Below are 18,976 nucleotides of genomic sequence, written 5' to 3'. Positions count from 1 at the left end.
CCGCAGAACAATAATCGATAAAGTTATTTCAGGCTCTGCAGAGGCATTTTGAAGGACTGTCAGGATATATGGGGCATTCAGATTTTATCTGGCCCTGTTGATCTTTTGACCTAACATGCGTTGAACTTGTCCATGTTGAACTAGATAGGAAAGTGAAACCTGCTTATCCCCACAACACTGAACACTTGTAATATTTGCAGGGATTTGGGATTAATTGTCTGTGATTATCCCTCAAAGTGTAGGGGGAGAGGTGGAAATGAACTCAGCTGCTGTAATTTAATTATGATTCATGGATGTTAGATGCAAGTGTGAATGGATTAAATCATAAAGGCGGTTATAGAGCATTTCTTGTAGGACTACAGACTGCCTTCATCAGATGCACCCATTAGCTTGAATTGCAGTTGATTATCAATGTGAATGCCTTGTATCTTCCAAACTAACTTATGCCAAGGGGGCTATTTTGAAGAAGGGAGTGTTTGAGGGTTCAAAAACAAGGTTATGTGTGTGTGTGATTATTTTAATAGCTTAAGACATCAGAGAATTCTAAATGGACTTCACTGTTCAGGCGCTCTTCAAACCCTTTTCCTTTGTGAGATGCAGTATAATTCATAATGACTAGATGTGGGTGTAGGTTACATACAGTGAGTTTCCCCTGCTGTTCAGTTGGCAAGGGCTTGACTCAAAGGTGTGTAGCACAATTGATCCAGTTTCTCTACAAAATCTGCTTAGGAATGATTCCTCATTTTTTTCCTAAGTAAATTCTGACCCCCGCAATTAAAGAGCACTTATGCAGACAGCAGCCACATCACATGGTACACAGGCTACTTCTGATATACAAAGCACAGTCACAGAAGAGAATTAGTGCTAAGATATTAGGGGGCTTTAGGAGGCTTGAAAGGTATAATTATAGTTTAAAAAAAAGCGTGACTATCTCTAGAGTGTTCATGCACATAATCTAATTTCTTAGTTTTCTTCTAAAATATAACAAACGGGGGGGGGGTATTTGCCTTGGGAGATAGGCAAAGTGGTTGCAAGACACAAATTGTGGGTGCACCACAAACAGAAGATGCCTGCTGTGCCATTGTTTCATCACCATTGAAATAAAGTGTTCTGTAAGGTTCATCTTAGCAGCCTTATCTAGAAACCAGAAATATTATAGAGCTGTGGACTCCACTGTGGTGGGCCTGTGATAAGCATGCGTGTTTTCAGGGGCAGCTTTTTGATCTTTAGCACTGGTAGTCGGATCAGGAACTTCCAGCATGTTAATTGACAGATTGGCTGTTCTCAGTGCCAAGGAAAGGAGCTATTCTCCATAGCGTTAATCCCAGGGAAAGTGTTCGTCAACTTTGCATCACTGAACTAGAATCAGAGACACCAGATAACGGTCAGCACTGCAGGGCTTTCACTGTGATGAAACCTGCAGTGATGCAGTATTTCTGCCTGCCTGGCATAGCAGGCATCCAAAAGTGTAAGTGGAAGCTAATAAGAGATACAGATGCAGAAACAGAGGGACGGGAATTTGGGAATAAAAGAGAACCTGGGTAAAAAGAACCTAGCAGGTATTATACAGAATCATTCCTTTAGCATACCATAACACTCATTTAAAAAAAAAAAAAAAAAAAAAAACCCTTTGACTTTTACTAGAAACTGCTTTTATACACTGAGTATTTGAGTGGTGTCTTAGTGCTTTTTTCTTTTTCCTTTCTCTAATTAATATTTCTGATAGTTATATTTCTTATTTATAAAAGACACCTATTTATTGGAAATAAAGAAGAGGAAATTAGGCATGGGATGGGAGGCAGAGGAATTCATTTGTGTTTGAAACGTGATGGTTTTGTCTTTCTGCCATTTTGCTTTTCTCTCAAGTGGAGCCTACAAGATTCTCAGTCAGATTCATCTCTTTAGAATTGAACATTTTCACTGCTTGCCCTTAAATTCTTTGGCTTCTCTTTTAAAAATTAGCCCTTTTTAAACTCTTGACTTACAGCTAACAAACCATGCAAATGTGGATGGTTTTTCATTGAGTATTGCTACATTAAAAAAGGCATTTAAAAATCATTTTGCTAGCATCTTCTTCTCCTTCTTCCCCTCCCCCATCCCCCTCCATACACATTCTGTGCCATGCAATTTAATATGAAGTTTCTTGGCTCCATTGAAGAAAGCTGTATAGAGGAAATCCACACTGTGGGAGGCGTACTAATAAATTCAGTCATTACTGTAAATGCAGTTTGCTGCTCTAATCTATTCTTCAGGGATAGCTTCTGTTTCGGTGTGATTTCATGGTGGTTGTAACTTGTCACTGAGTTACAACAAAATGGAGATGCTCATTGACTGTTTACTTTTTTCCTAATAAGGGCTCATGTGCTTGTGGAATTCACTCAGTTGGTGTCAAGTATTAGAATTTTATGTCCGTGTAAAAAAAGAAACCGTTTGCCTTAGACTGAGTGTCTTGGAAAACTGAGTGGATTTGTTTTTAATGGAAGCTGCCTTGTATCAATCATTGGTAATGCCTCATGCTAAGGAACTGAATTTGTGATTTCTCTTCCCTTTCTCAACGTCCAGGAGACATGTCTGCACCTTGCCCATTTACAGAATTACAGGGAAAGGTTTTCAGATGCATATGTGCCAACGTAGGCTCACAAATAGTCAGGTGCGGATACTCGGGTGCGCACAAGTTGGGGTGTTTACACATCGGGGTTGAGTGCATGAAGTGTGCTTGTGTAATGCCGACAGACTCTGGTCGTCAGCGGGCATGATAGAACCTGGGACTTCTGAGGCCTGGTGTATGAGCCTCTACTGCGTGAGCTAAAAGCCACATGGCTCTGAGCCAAGGCTGTAGCAGACTCATCAATCTCTAGGTGGTCTAGGTACCACTGCAGGGGGACAGAGCACCACACCCAGCAGGCATGGGTTACATGTGCTCATCTAAAAACATGGCCCATGATTGGTACTCTCCTAAAGCTTGTATTTTGTTACTTCACCAATAGGCACGCTCCTCCCTTCTCAGGTTCCTCTGCTACTATATCAAATTGATTGTAATAGAATGTCAGACTGTATCTGATGCAGTTGGCATCAATGAAGCACTTAAACTAGAAATTACTTGCTGATTTCACCTCTTGTACCATTCACCAAACTCACATATTGTTTTATATGAAGCAGATGACTAATATTAACACTCAGCTCTTACATCCCTTTTCTGGATCTCAAAGCACTTAGTTAGCTGATTTATTTTACTCTGCATTTAGGAACATTGTCTTATCTTTTTTGGTAGTAACATGTAGACACCCAGACTAGATGTCATAAACAATGACTTTTGATGCATTTGGAATGGGGGGTGTTTCGTGTTTTGAAGAGGGAGGGAATGTTTTTTGAGGGGAAATGTTACTATTTGTTTGCAAAACCTGGACCACATGTTTGCAATGTGCAGTGGTTTCCCTTCTAGTGCAAAGCCTTCCATGTTCTCAATTCTATTGAAGATTGCAAAATCCCACAGTGTAGGATCGAAAATTCTTCTAGATGACAACAGATTTCACAGCATAGCTGTTGAATTATTGGAAAGTGTAGTGTCCCAAGTGCTCTGTCTATTGTAAAGAGGTGCTAATTTTTTTTATTTAAATTGATCGTATGAAAATGAGAGCCTTGTAGCCTGGATAAAGGCACTATCTGAATACAAATATTAAGAATAAATTGTGGCATAGTATGTTTGCAGGAACTCAACTTCCCTAAAGCCTTTTAACAATAACAAATGAATTTATAAAGCACCCTTTTGCCACAGGTACTTGAAGTTCTGTACAACATAATAAGGACAAATTAAAATCATTATATACTATCATTATATTGAAACCCATCCGTTTAAAATACAGAGAGATGAAAACTATGTCCGTGTTCTTCATTCTTAACTTGCATCAGTCCAACCCCACTTCTGCACTTCTTTTCTATCATTTCTTTTTAAAGTTAGAATTGGAAAACAAATGCATAATAAATATCAGCATATGTCAGTACAGATGACCACCAGTTAACCCTCCTCACCTTGTCCTCTATAATCCAATTATCAACCCCAAAAGAAAAAATAGAGGGAGGTAGCTGAATGCTCCTAATGTGAATGTATAATGGTTATATATTATGCTAAGCCGTTGATTTTTTTTGTACAGCAGGAACTACTATAGCAACCATGCTGAATTGTGTGTGAGTGTTGTGACATGCATCACTGGCCACTAGGGACTCTGATGAAACTACCAAATGCCTTTTCACTTGTGGCCGGAACTCACCCTCTAGACTGAGATGCCACTAACCTTGCCATGAACTCTCATTACTGCGTATTGCAAATTTAATATCACAAACCTCTCTATTAAGCCTGGTCAATGATGATGCAAAATGTATTATTTTCACAGACACTGGAACTTGCCTTTGAGTTTGTATCGGCTCTGCACTGCTTAGCAGAAAAACAATATTCAGCCTGCAGGAACCCAGTGTTGCAAAGATGACAATTCATATGTTTTTCAACATAGGGGGAAAAACCTTCTTACTGACCATGCAATGAATAGAGAGTCTGTGAGCAGGAGAGGTGGGAAATTACATGTGGAGGGTTTGCTCTCATTCTGATGCTTTCCTCTCATGTCCAGGAGCAAAAAGTTAAAAGACCCACAGTTCCAGTTACATGGACTTTGCAAACAAAGAAGAAACAGTAGTTTTGGCTGGTGGGTGGTTTTCTTTTGTTTTGTTTCCAGAATTAGTGCTTAATGCTTTTACTTCAATAAAAATAATAGCAACATTTCAAGGTTCATCAGCATCCCTACAACAACAAAGCACTGTGCATGTATAGTGTAGGAACACAGGTCTTTTGAGGAGACTGATTTCAAGGAAGGAGTTGAACAGAGTGGGGAAGAAATTTAATTTAAAACTTTCTGAGAAAAATGCTTTGGATGGTAGCTTTTTGTAAAAATGCTATTCTTCTTCAAGTGCTTGCTCATGTCGATTCCATTCTAGGTGTGTGTGCGCCCATGTGCACAGTTGTCGGAGACTTTTGCCTTAGCAGTATCCATAGAGTCGTCTGCGGCGCCCCCTTGAGTGCTGCATTCATGCGTTGGTATATTAGGTGCCGCCAACCCTATGCCCTCTCGCTTCCTTCTTACCGCCCATGACGGTTGGTTGGAGCGCCTTGTCTTGCAAATTGCAAGAGCATTAGCGGTTCTTTACATCCTTTGTTTATCTTCTTTGTATATAGTTTGTAGATACTAAGTTAAGTGTTAACGTTAGTTTGGTAGTTAGCATCCCAGCTGGGACTTTGCCTCAGAGCAGGGCAGGCCCCATTCTCCCAGCTTCAAACCATGCTTGTCATGCAGCAGGCCGATGCTTATCGGTGACCCCCCTGACAGCTGTTTGAAGTGTTTGGGGGAGTCCCATAGAAAGGACAAGTGTCGAATCTGTAAAAACTTTCGACCTAGAACCCAAAGGAGAAGGATATCTGCTTGAGGGCCCTACTCATGAAGGCTGTGCTTCGTCCTGCATCAGACCCCTCCCACTCGAACCCCACACTGAGCACTTCGATTTCAGTGCAGAGCGCAATGCCAGCACTGGGCTCCGTCCCGCACTGTTCCCCCTCGCCGGTGCCTAAGAAGCGGCAAAAGAAGAGGAGCCCTCCTGGCACCAGAAGGGAAAGGGGCTTTTGGAAAGAACCGAAGTCAGGCCATGTGCCTGCCCTTGGGCTTCACGGGGCTATGGCAGAGGTCGATTCCCCAGCCCGGCCAGGAATCTGACTCTGGGGAGCGGCAGGGGACTCTGGTCTCTCTCAGGGTCCTCATGCCCAAAGCGGCCCTGGAGGCTAAAGAACAAGTAGGCTGACTGGCACTGCAGATGCTGCAATAGGCAGCAGGTTCAGCTAAGACCCTGACATCTAAGGGCAAGCCGATCATGGGAATGCCTCACAGAGCAATGGAGCACCCTTGGTCACCGGACCACAGGCACATCTCCACAGCCTTGGACCCCGGCACTGTATCCTAGGTCACCGACCAGAAGGCCCAGGTCCTCAATGCGTTTTCCCCCTATAAGACATGGGAAACCAGAGTCAAGGCACTGGTCCCCGTACCACCAGTACCGGCAAGCTTCTCATCAAAGATCACCATGGCCCAGGTCACCTTCACCCAGACGGTCTCCCAGATGTCAGTCCCTGCCCAGGCAGGGCCGCTCCTTGTCACAGCATTGATCCCGTTCCTCCCGGTACTGTTCCTCGCACTCACCTCGCCAGTCGCCAACCAGAGTCAGTTGATAGACTCAGGCCTCAATGGCTCCGCCCTGGTCGCCGTAAGGGCAATGGTATACAGACATACAGAGTATGGTATAATGGCATACAGAGTATACTTATAAAGTTTGCGGATGATACCAAGCTGAGAGGGGTTGCAAGTGCTTTGGAGGATAGGATTAAAATTCAAAATGATCTGGACAAACTGGAGAAATGATCTGAAGTAAATAGGATGAAATTCAATAAAGACAAATGCAGAGTACTCCATTTAGGAAGGAACAATCAGTTGCACATATACAAAATAGGAAATAACTGCCTAGGTAGGAGTACTGCAGAAAGGGTTCTGGTGGTCATAGTGGATCACAAGCTAAATATGAGTCAATAGGGTAATGCTGTTGCAAAAAAAAGTGAACATCATTCTGGGATGTATTGGCAGGAGTGTTGTAAGCAAGACCTGAGACGTAATTCTTCCGCTCTACTCCGTGCTGATTAGGCCTCATCTGGAATATTGTGTCCAGTTCTGGGTGCCACATTTCAGGAAGGATATGGACAAATTGGAGAGAGTCCAGAGAAGAGCAACAAAAATGATTAAAGGTCTAGAAAACATGACCTATGCGGGAAGATTGAAAAAATTGGGTTTGTTTAATCTGGAAAAGAGAAGACTGAGAGGGGACATAACAGTTTTCAAGTATGTAAAAGGTTGTTACAAGGAGGAGGAAGAAAAAATATTTTTCTTAACCTCTGAGGATAGGACAAGAAGCAATGGGCTTAAATTGCAGCAAGGAGGTTTAGGTTGGACATTAGGAAAAACTTCCTAACTGTCAGGGTGGTTAAGCACTGGAATAAATTGTCTACGGAGGTTGTGTAATTTCCATCGTTGGAGATTTTTAAGAGCAGGTTAGACAAACACCTGTCAGGAATGGTCTAGATAATTAGTCCTGCCATGAGTGCAGGGGACTGGACGAGGTGATCTCTCAAGCTCCCTTCCAATTCTGTGGTCCAAGTCGGACCAGGAGTTCAGCCCATTGCCAAGGAGGGGTAATTCGCCGCCGACTCGTGAGACTGGCATGGCACCTGCAGTGACAACGTGGCAGCAGGGACAGTTGTCTACTCAATGGTCGTACTGGAACCCATGAGGCGTGCCAGTAATGCCGGTCCCATGTTCCCACCAGTCCTCCCTCGCTGCCTCAGACAAACCGGCACCGCCAGCGCCGGAGTCAGAATGTGATACCGAATCCAACGCGGGGACAGTACACCAAACCTCAGCACCTAAGGAGCTGTCCCTGGAGAGGTAGGGGGAATCTGCTCCTCCACAGGCGGTGCAGTCATCGTCGTCTTCCCCGGATGAAGCGGTGGCAGGTCCCTCCAAAACAGGCAGTCCCCCGACGACTTCAGGGAGCACCAGGCCCTCCTTAAAAGGGTGCCTGCTAATTTGAACCTACAAATTGAGGAGGTCGCGGAGGAATCTGATGACCTCTTTAATGTTATATCCTCCTCCTCCACCCCGGTCCGGGTCACGCTACCTGTCCTCCCAGGGTCCTTAAAATTGCCAAGTCCTTGTGGCAAACCCCCTCTTCCATTCTGCTGAGTTCTAAGAAGGCAGAAAAGAAGTATTACAACCCTACAAAATGGTTTGAATACCTCTACACACACCCTCCAGCGGCTTCACTGGTCGTGTCCGCTGTGAATGAAAGGGACAGGCAAGACCACGTTAGTGGCACACCAAAGAACAAAGATGCCAAGAGACTCTATTTATTTGCCAGAAAGATTTATTCAATAGCCAGCCTACAATTCACGGTGTCTAACCACCAGGCCCTGGTAGGCAGGTACAATTTTAACCTGTGGGACTCCCTTAACAAATTCAAAGAGGCCCTTTCACAGGATTGAGCCCAGGAGTTTGCCGCTTTGGTGGACGACGGCACAGCGGTGGCAAGGGGGGCCCTCCAAATGGCCTGGGACACTACTGACTCAGCAGCCAGGATGGTCGCCTCTATAGTGGTCATGAGACACAGCTCCTAGTTGCAGTCCTCCAGGTTGTACCAGGAGATGCAGGCCTCTATTCAGGACCTCCCATTTGAGGGGGCGGGGCTCTTCTCTGAGCTCATGGACTAAAGGTGCCACGACCTTAAAGACTCCTGGGCCACCCTCTGCTTCTTGGGCCTTCACACACCTCAGCAGGCCAGGAAGTTGTTCCATCCTCCGTTTCCTCTGCCCCCGCAGTCTAGGTCCTGGGGAACTCCCCGATCTGGTTTCTACCTGAGGAAGGACAGAGACAAAGGGTCTAAGCAGCGACACCCGTCATCTTCCTGCTCATCTGCTCAGCCTGACCCTCCCAGGAGGCCAGAAGCAGTCATTCTGAGGGTGCACTCAAGGATGATGACCCAGTCACTTCACTGGATCGACCCTCCCTCTCTCTCCTCGACCGCCTCCACCCCTTCCGGTCAGCCTGGTCTCTGCTAACCTCGGACCATTGGGTGCTAGAAATAATATCCTCAGGTTACATCCGCAGTTCATAGCGCCAGATTGGCCGCGCCAGCATTGGTTCAGCATGCTCCTGAACCTCTCGGTGGCTGCTCCATTGCTGCTACCGCTCAGGCTGGACCTACTATCCCAGAACCATGGCAGTCTCCTGCATCCGAACCTGGCGGCACGGCACCTGACAGCTTGGCTACTGCATAGTTAAATGCGCAGGAGCATCAGTGCTCGGCTGATGTCCATCAGGTCCTGTTGGGCAGTAGAAAGCCCTCCACCAGAGCAACCTACCTGGCCAAATAGAAGCGGTTCACCTGCTGGACCTCAGACAAAGGCATTAAGCCTGAGCAAGCCTCACTGCAGTTAATCCTGGACTACCTTCTGCATCTCAAGCTCCAAGGCCTGTCCCTTTCAACTGTCAAGGTTGACTTGGTGGCTATCTCGGCCTTCCATCTGTCGCTTGAGGGAAGGTTGATTTTTGCCCAGGAATAACTTCCAGGTTCCTCAAGGGCCTTGAGCACCTCTACCCACACGTTCCTCCGTGGGACCTCAATCTGGTGCTGTCTCAGCTCACAGGACCCCCCTTCAAGCCTCTGGCTTCCTGCTCTCTCCTCCTCCTTTCCTGGAAGGTTGTCCTCCTGGCTGCAGTAACATCTGCCTGCCGGGTCTCTGAGATTAGGGCACTCACCTTGAAACCACCCTACAGGGTCTTTTACAAAGACCAGCTGAGGCCACACCTGGCTTTCCTGCCCAACATGGTCTCTGTTTCATATGGGCCAGGACATTTACTTTACCTGTCTTTTTTCCAAAGCTGCTTAAGTCAGAGAAGGAGTGTAGGCTGCATTCCCTAGACGTCAGGACATTAGCCTTCTACATTGAAAGGCCCACGCCATTCCGCAAGTCAACGCAATTGTCTATCACTGTGGCTAACAGGATGAAAGGTCGCCCGGTGTCTGCTCAAAGAATTTCTTCTTGAATCACCACCTGTATTTGCTGCTATCAGGGAAAAGTGCCATCCCTGGCGATTGTAACCGCCCACTTGACCAGGGCACAGGCCTTTTTGGCAGCTTTTCTGGCTCAGTTGCCTATCTAGGACATCTGTAAGGTGGCCACTTGGCCAGCCATCTATACGTTCACGTCCCACTACGCACTTACCCAGGAGGCCTGGGACGATGCTGGCTTCGGTATGGCAGTACTACAAGCTGCTAAACTGTGAACTCCGAGCACATCTCCGAGAATACTGCTTGTGAGTCACCTAGAATGGAATGGACATGAGCAAGCACTCGAAGAACTAAAAACGGTTACCTACCTTTTGTAACTGTTGGTCTTCAGGATATGTTGCTCATGTCCATTCCATTACCCACCCCCCCCACCCATCTGTCGGAGTTGCCTGCAAGAAGGAACTGAGAGGGCGTAGGGTCGGCAGCACCTAATATACCGACGCATGAGCGCGGCATTCAGGGGGGGCACCACAGCCTACCCTATGGATACCGCTAAGGTAAAAGTCTCCAACAGCTGTGCATGTGGGTGTGCGCACACCTAGAATGGAATGAACATGAGCAACACATCTCGAAGAAAAACAGTTACAAAAGATGAAAGATAACACTGATTTAAGTTTACTGCATTCTATTAATAATGTATCCTTATTTTATTTCAGTTACCATGCAGCAGGTAGCCAGGACAGTGGCAAAAGTGGAGCTCTCAGACCATGTGTGTGATGTGGTGTTTGCTCTTTTTGATTGTGACGGTGAGTGGTTTTAATTTACTGTATCGGTCTGACCTTTTCATATTCCCAGCCTGTGCCCAGTGTGTTGTGTAGTTTATCTGTTTTTCCAAAAAAAAAAAAAAACCTGAAAGAATCAAGCTATAAAAGCTAAATATGTTATATTTGTGCATTTCGATAATATTTTCTTTTCAAGGGATGAGTTGGTTGTATCTGACAAACCTTTATCAGCACCAGAGCGCTCTTCTATTGTTCCCCATTTTGCAATTTATTATGTATAGAGATACTAAAAGTAAGATCAATAACCAGAGGCAGTCAAAATGAATGAGATTTGGAGGCTTTCTTCCTCTCCATCCCCAGGCTAACTGGCTTTTTATCAATTGTTTTCATTTCTGCTCTCCAGCTTATCAATAGCATGAAAATACTGCTAGATTTTGGCCTTCCATAGCATTATTATCCATTTCATGGTGGTATTCACTGTTCCTTTCACACTGTATTATAGTTTTCTGTTTGTGTTGTGGTCTGTATTGTGACAGACCCAGACCAGTGAGGTACAGGAGTCTGGTCCTATTGGGATCCAGGAAGTGCTAAAGGATCCCCCCAGCTAAGAGGGGGATCCACAAGACCTGGAGACCAAAAAATTACAGGGGACAACTAATAAAAGAACAGGGACAGGAATGTGGTTACACGAGTCTGGTAGAGGGCAAATATACTGGTCACTGGATGAGTAGTTTTCTGTTCCCTGAGTGACCAGAGCAGGGGCTGCACTAGAGTAATCAGGAACCTGCTAGAACCAGTTAAGGCAGGCAGGCTAATTAGGACACCTGGAGCCAATTAAGAAGAAGCTGCTAGAATCAATTAAGGCAGGCTAATCAGGGCACCTGGGTTTTAAAAAGGAGCTCACTTCAGTTTGTGATGCGCGTGTGAGGAGCTGGGAGCAAGAGGTGCAAGGAGCTGAGAGTGAAGGTGGGCTGCTGGGCAACTGAGGAGCACAAGCGTTATCAGACACCAGCAGGAAGGTCCTGTGGTGAGAATAAGGAAGATGTTTGGAGGAGGCCATGGGGAAGTAGCCCAGGGAGTTGTAGCTGTCATGCAGCTGTTACAGGAGGCACTATATATAGCTGCAGTCCACTGGACCCTGGGCTGGAACCCGGAGTAGAGGGCGGGCCTCAGTTCCCCCCAAACCTCCCAACTGACCTGGACTGTGGGTTCTCCCAGAGGGGAAGGTCTCTGGGCTGTTCCCCAACCCACATGGTGAATCTCTGAGGCAAGAAAACCAACCAGTAAGCGCAGGACCCATCAAGATAGAGGAGGAACTTTGTCACAGTATTAAAAGCTTATACTTTTCCAGAGGGTTTTGTTAATGGCATTTCAGTGCTCTCTGAAAGTTTTCATATATCTAACTTAAAAGTTTGAGGGTTTTGTAGGTCAGATTTCTGGTTGAATAGCTCACTGCAGAGAGAAATCAGATTATCTTCTGCTCCCAGAAACATTATATGTTTAACAAAATTAGCAATTATGGCCTATTGTTGGTAATAAGAATATTTAGCACTAACACTGTACTTTACATTTACAGCTCTGTACAAACACTAGCTAATTAATGATAGCAATGTGCATTGCCATGCAAGAAATCTGGAATTTATTCCCAGTAGTTTGCTTTTGAGTGACAAGAGCAGGCCAGAAAAAGCAATCTCAGGTTGATTAAGGAGGAAAATTACTGAGCTCAGAAGGATGATGACTGCAGTGCAGATCTCAAAAATGGGAGCTTAAAAATGGAAGTTGAAGAGATCCGAACTCCTCCAGCAGGGATGCTGAATTAACAATTAATGGTTAACTCAGTGGCCAGCTCAACGAATAGATGCACTGTGCCCCCTACACAGCAGAACCAAAGTTCAGTTAAAGAAACTAAGAACCATAGTCTCTAATGCTAAACTAGGTTTTGCAGATCTCGTATATAAGGATTTTATTCCTGTTGTGGTGATTTTTCAATATCCCACTAACTAGTTTAATTTTTCCCTTGAGGACAAAAACTCAGGGCTGGATGTTGTCCTCTGTGAACAGTAGCAGAAACATTCAAAACTGCAGTATACATGCCATGCCTTCAGACATTCAAGTGAAACATTACACTCTGGTAATAATTGGACCATGCAAACCAAGAGTATCCTCTGTGCAATGGCATTTTGTGGAGTAAGCAATGAGTGTTAGTCACACTTGCATTGTGAAAGTGAATATACTTAACTGCAGAGTCACAGTGATCGTGTCTGCATAATGTGTGGCGAGCCAGAACTTAATGCAGTTTGTAATGAGACTAATGAGACTGGCTACTTCAAGCACTGTAACTCTGAATATGGAAGTTCAGTAGCTGCCCTTCAGTGAGTATATTGGGTACTTTGTTTAACCAGCCTATCCTCCTGTGACATTACACTTTTCTATGACATCATGGCTGGAAATCATGCCAGAAGCTGGGAAAGGTGACAAGGGATGGATCACTTGATGATGACCTGTTCTGTTCATTCCCCCTGCGGCACCTGGCGTTGGCCCCTGTCAGAAGACAGGATACTGGGCTAGATGGACCATTTTGATATTCTTATGAAATGCCATTGCTCAACTGGAGAAGCTGATTAGCCAACTCATAACATTGCTCCATAACATCACATCACTTCACTTCTAGACAGCACTGTCACAAAACATATCGTCCTCATGTAATTAGCACTTAAATGGCATTTTACATCTTCAGAGTACTTTGTAAACACCAATTGTCATAGTATTTCTCTGAGGTACATAATAAATAAGAGTTCTTATCCTTATTTTACATCCAGGGAAACTGAGTTAAGTATTTGCCTAAATCCACAGGGCAAATCATTGGCAGAGCCAAGAACATAACCCAGAAGAATTTACTCTATCTCTAGTTATCCAGTGTATTCAATGGTAAATCAGGTAGATACTAAATATTGGTAGACTAATGGCTCATCATTTTTTGCTTATGTTTTCTTTTAATATACAGTAGGTCCATTGTGCCCTCAAAGGGGTAAATGTACTCACTATCTAAAGATATCCTGCAGGGCTGTCAAATCACCCATTTTGATATGCTGTCCATCCTCTGATACTGTGTGTGTGCAAATAGATAGTTTTGTGTTCACTGTTGATTAAATGATAAATGCATCTTTGCAATTGTGTCTATTTATATCCCCTCTTGCTTCCAGCTTCATATTATTTCCTTGTACCTTTGGTGAAAGAAGGTTGAATCACGTTTTTCCTAAGTAGTTCAATAGCGATTCCTGATTGGAATCTGCAAGCCAGATATTTTGATCTGTAGAGTGAATTGAAATGTATCCAAATGGTCTCCATTTGCATACTCTCAGAGGAGATTCTGTTGAATGTTTTTGATACCAAATCTTTAGAGGAAAAGACTGTTCTGTTAGAGAAATCTCTTCAAAGATAGGAACATAGCATAAAAGCAGACACAGATCTCTTTAGTTTCATTTAGCTTGTGTATACAGACTTCTAAATATGGCTTAAGGAATGAAACTGCTGACTTTTTTTTTTTTAACATGGTAGCAAGTCCTGATGGTGGGTGAGTGATGGGGGAGGGAGTGCTGAGAAAAGGATACATTTGTGGTCTTAAATGAGACTCCACAGTTTCAGATTGGAAGTAGTTATGTGGTTGCTTTTCTGTCAGATAACATAGAAGATAAAGATGGCAATACTGGATTAAGAAGTGGACTGCAGATAGAGAAAAGGATTGTTCTAAGTCAGCACAAAGAGCAGAAAATAAAGTTAGCAATTAGACCCTGTTTTTAGGAATAATTATGGGGGTTTTCTAGTTCCTTCTATGTATGTACACAAAGTGCAGAAAGAACATAAGAGGGCTTTGTTCAGAGAGTTATACTTCCAAAAAGCCTTCAGTTTTCAAGCCTCTTAAAACCAGTTTGAACGAATAATGTCCTGCACAATGGAAATTTTTGCGCCCCTCTGCCCAGTGCACCAATAAAGACACAGGAAATCGGTTGAAATATCTGTGGCCAGATTATTTAAAACAAAAACAGTGTTTGCTAGAGCTTTTAAAATCAGGATGGTCTGAAAGCTTTGCTTCCTTGGAGTATTTCTTGATTTACATGCAGAGTGGGCAGGGGACAAACTCTGTAGCAACGATACAATTAGGAAGAGACAGGTTGTCTCTTAAGCAAGAGTCTAAATGACAGACACGAAGCAGGAAGAAGCAGTGGGCGTAGAACTGTCAGGAATCCTTTCTTCTTTCCTTGTCAAGTGGGCTTGGGGAAACAAACATGTGCCTACAAAATTGATAGTAAACTAGACAGGGATTTCAGAGACCTGGATGTCTTCCAATGAATTGGAATGTAAAGGCAATGAATCATGTTGTGTCTCTGAATCTGATTGGGAATACTCCCTTCAAAGTCTGTCAGTATTTTCATTAAAAATCCTAGGGATTATAAATTACCCATAAAAATTAGCTGTGGAATAAAATTTGCCAAAATGAGTCCAAGTCTAGAAAGTTTTTTTTAAAAAAAAAATAACTTATCTATTTCAAAACCTGTGACACTTCCTAAATTATTTCAGTGCAAAAAAGTACCCTCAAGAAGTTTCCATGTTCACAATACGCCCAGCTCCACTTCTAACTTTATAAACATTCAGCTTTGTTGTGATTATTCTTTTTTGAGTATCTTCCATATTTCCCTTGATAAGTCTCCCCTCTTGGTAGATTTCTCCCTGTTCATTTTTTCATCTAAGATCCCAAGTTCCAGTTCTGTGTATGGTGCAATATCTAGGTTCAGTAGTGCAGGATGAGTTTGGAGTTGCAGATTGGACCCGAGGTTTCATTGTGTTAGTCAGTTTAAGTCAAACTCTTAACATAGCAGTTTAGAGAGAGCCCTTTGTAACTCTTCGCAGTCATCTTTGGACTTAACTATCTTGAGTAATTTTGTATTGTCTGCAAACTTTGCCACCTCATTGTTTACCCCTTTTTCCAGATCATTTACGAATATGTTAAACAGCACAGGTCCCAGTACAGATCCCACTATTTACCTCCCTCTCACTGTGAAGGTGACTATTTCCTGTCTTTTAACCATGAGAGGACCTTCTCTCTTATCCCATGACTTCTTACTTTGCTTAAAAGCCTTTGTTGAGGGACATTGCCAAAGGCTTTCTGAAAGTCCAAATGCACTATATCTTTGTCCACATGTTTGTTGACACCCTCAAAGGATTCTAATAGATTCATAAGGCATGATTTCTCTTTACAAAAAACATGTTGACTTCTCCCCCAACATATCATGTTCATCTATGTGTTTGATCATTCTGTTCTTTACTATAGTTTCAACTAGTTTGCCTGGTACTGAAGTTAGGCTTACCGGCCTGTAATTGCCAGGATCACTTCTGGAAACTTGTTTAAAAATCAGCATCACATTAGCTATCTGCCAGTCATTTGGTACAGAGGCTGATTTAAGCAATAAGTTATATAGCACAGTTAGTAGTTCTTCAATTTCATATTTGAGTTCCTTCAGAACTTTTGGGTCACCATCTGGTCCTGATGACTCATTCCTGTTTAATTTATCAATTAGTTCCAAAACCTCCTCTATTGACACCTCAGTCTGGGACAGTTCCTCAAATTTGTCACCTACAAAGAATGGCTCACGGGTGGGAATCTCCCTCACATCCTCTGCAGTGAAGACTGATGCGAATGATTCATTTAGCTTCTCCACAACAGCCTAGTCTTCCTTGAGTGCTCCTGTAGTACCTCTATAGTCCAGTGGTCCCACTGTTTGGCAGGCATCCTGGTTCTGATATACTTAGAACAAATTTGCTGTTAGTTTTTGTCTTTTGCTAGTTGCTCTTCAAATTCTTTTTCGGACTGCCTAATTATACTTGGCAGAGTTTATGCTCCTTTCTATATTCCTCAGTCGGATTTGACTTCCAATTTTTAAAGAATGTCTTTTTGTCTCTAATCTCCTCTTGTGCTCTGTTATTTAGCCATGGTGGCATTTTGTTTAGTCCTCTTACTGATTTTTTTCTTATTTGGGGTACACATTTAATTTGAGCCTCTTATTATGGTGATTTTAAAATGTTTCCATGCAGCTTGCAGGCATTTCTCTCTTGTGACTGTTCCTTTTAATTTCTGTTTAACTAGCTTCCTCATTTTTTGTGTAGTTCCCCTTGTGAAGTTAAATGCTGCTGTGGTGGGTTTCTTTGGTATTTTTCTCCCTACAAGAATGGTAAATCTAATTACATCCTGGTCGCTATTACTGAGTGGTTCACCTCTTGGACCAGATCCTGTGTGCCAGTTAGGACTATATCAAGAATTGCCTCTCCCCTTGTGGGTTCCAGGACTAGCTGCTCCAAGAAACAGTCAGATGTTGTCATATGCTGCTTGACATAGGTGAAAAAAAAATCTGCCAAATTGTAAATGATCACTGGTGGGGCTGCATTGCGGTGTCAAAGATTTTTGCCACCTCTGAATCTCACTTATGTCAACACTAAATACCTGACTAAAATATGAAATTTTCCTTATTGCTATGACAATAGTTGGGTCTTTGGAAAATAAGTCGTTGAACCTGTCATGCATTTTCATTTAAGACCATTGTGTCACAGAGTTCCTGACTGCAATGAATCACAAAGTAAACATTTTGATAAAAGCATTCATTGTTTCAATTAGTAATTGGGCCTTGTCCAGAAAGGATGCAGAATTGTAACTGGTGATATAATAATACTGTCAAAATTAAACCTGCAATCATTTTGCTCAGCAGATTGTCCTGAAATGATCCCATGGGGAGAAGCATTTTTCACATTTTGTAAAAAGTGAATTGCATATGAAATTGGAGTTAATTTACAATTTGCTAGTTCCAAGCTTCCTGCTGGGAGGTGCCATCGTGCTGAAAAGCAGCGTTATTTTGACACCAGCCATACAGTGGCTGTCAGCAGGAAACTCTGAAGTGTTTGTTTTAATCAGAAACTTTAACTTCAAATATAACGTAAAATTTGTACATTGCTACCAGCACTTTTCATGGCCTGACCTGTCAGGAGACTAAAGCAAAACATGAACCAGTCTCTTTTTCTTCTCTAAAGGAAACCAAGCTTTTGGTATTGCCCTCCAAAGATTTCTGGGCCTTTTATTTTTGTACTTTCAAGTTAATGAACATTTTTTTTTTTCCCCTCTTCCCTTAGGGAATGGAGAGTTGAGTAACAAGGAGTTTGTTGCCATTATGAAGCAGCGACTTATGAGAGGTTTGGAGAAACCCAAAGACATGGGATTTACACGACTCATGAGGGCATTGTGGAAATGCGCGCAGGAGACAGCTTGGGACTTTGCTATGCCCAAACAATAACTGCAGCAAATGGAAGAACCTGGTTTACAACATGTTATTGGGGCCATAAATCTATCTGTACTGCTCCTGCAAAACATGCCATTGTCAGATGCTCTGCAGATGAACACTCTTCACACAAAAATCTACTGAATGATAACAGACCCATTGCTACATTGAACTAGAAAAAAACCACCCAAAAGACACAGACTATTAACAACTGGAGTTTTTCCAAACACCAGAACAGAAATTGGAGCCTATTGTATCTTCTGCTTTAATTTTTCCACTGTTGATGCCTCTTTAATATTAATCTCTCAGGAAAATTACAAGAATAATTAGTTCTGTGTATTGCAGCCACCAGTTTCATCTCCATGGTACGCTCCAGTGTCCAACAAACCCAGGATTTTATGTAGAATTGAATATGGATAGCTTCAGAGAACAACATTGGTCGGAATAGTCCCATATGTGTCAAGCAGTGGGACAGAAATGCCTAGCAAATATACTAGTAACAAATCCTAGTCTTTTGCTCCTGAATTATTTTTAGTTTAGATTTTAAGCATTATTTACAAAAAGTGTGTTTAGAATGAGCTTTCGAAAGAGAGCTGGGTTTATAGAAAACAATATCAACCTTTGTTTATTACAGAAGCTGTGCATAAGATTAAGGGCAGAGGGGTCCAGCAAGGGTGAGAAGAATGCCAGAGAACTTTCTTCTATAGGACTGTTTTGTTTTTCCCAGTTGGATTTCTTATCTTGCAAGCTTGATGTGAAATAGGGATATACCTGGTCAAGCAGGGGGCTGCCTTGGAGATAAGGAATTTAAAATGGCTTAATTTTTTTCCCACCTTTCTCCTGCCTTGCATAAGCAACCTAACATATATGGTCTTTGTAATTCTCTTTTTAATAAGGGACTCCTCCCCCTGTGAGACTGTCCTTCTATATGGGGTATTGGCTTTAAAGCTGCTATTTACTGAATGCTTGAACATTGTAAAATATTACTTTAATTACATTGGTTCACAACAAAAGCAAATGCTCATCTTTCAACTATGTTTATGGGAAGCCTCGTGACTTTAAGTCACATTTGACTTTGTTGGCAGCAAGTCAACAAAAATCTCAACCTCTCTCTGCTGAAAATGAACTCCTACTAAATGTAAAAGGAGAAAACACAAAGGATCAGTTTTAGAGAAGGCTGGAGGGTGGAATTCTGTGCATCGTCCGTTCTCACTCACTGGT

General features: G+C 43.0%; 1 protein-coding gene across 1 annotated transcript in view; it reads left to right on the top strand.

The window, feature by feature from the left end:
- The window catches only part of MICU1 (mitochondrial calcium uptake 1), a 221,834-nt gene extending 203,574 nt beyond the window's left edge, over nt 1-18,260 (top strand). The window contains exons 11-12 of the mRNA XM_054033805.1: nt 10,368-10,457; nt 17,610-18,260. Of these exons, the coding sequence (XP_053889780.1) occupies nt 10,368-10,457; nt 17,610-17,770 (251 nt within the window). The 3' untranslated portion in view covers nt 17,771-18,260. The remainder of the gene's footprint in view (nt 1-10,367; nt 10,458-17,609) is intronic.
- Nucleotides 18,261-18,976: the final 716 nt, after the last annotated feature.

Source organism: Malaclemys terrapin, chromosome 7 (assembly GCF_027887155.1).
Source record: "Malaclemys terrapin pileata isolate rMalTer1 chromosome 7, rMalTer1.hap1, whole genome shotgun sequence".
NCBI lineage: Eukaryota > Metazoa > Chordata > Testudines > Emydidae > Malaclemys > Malaclemys terrapin.
This window is presented reverse-complemented; position numbering and strand designations above follow the sequence as displayed.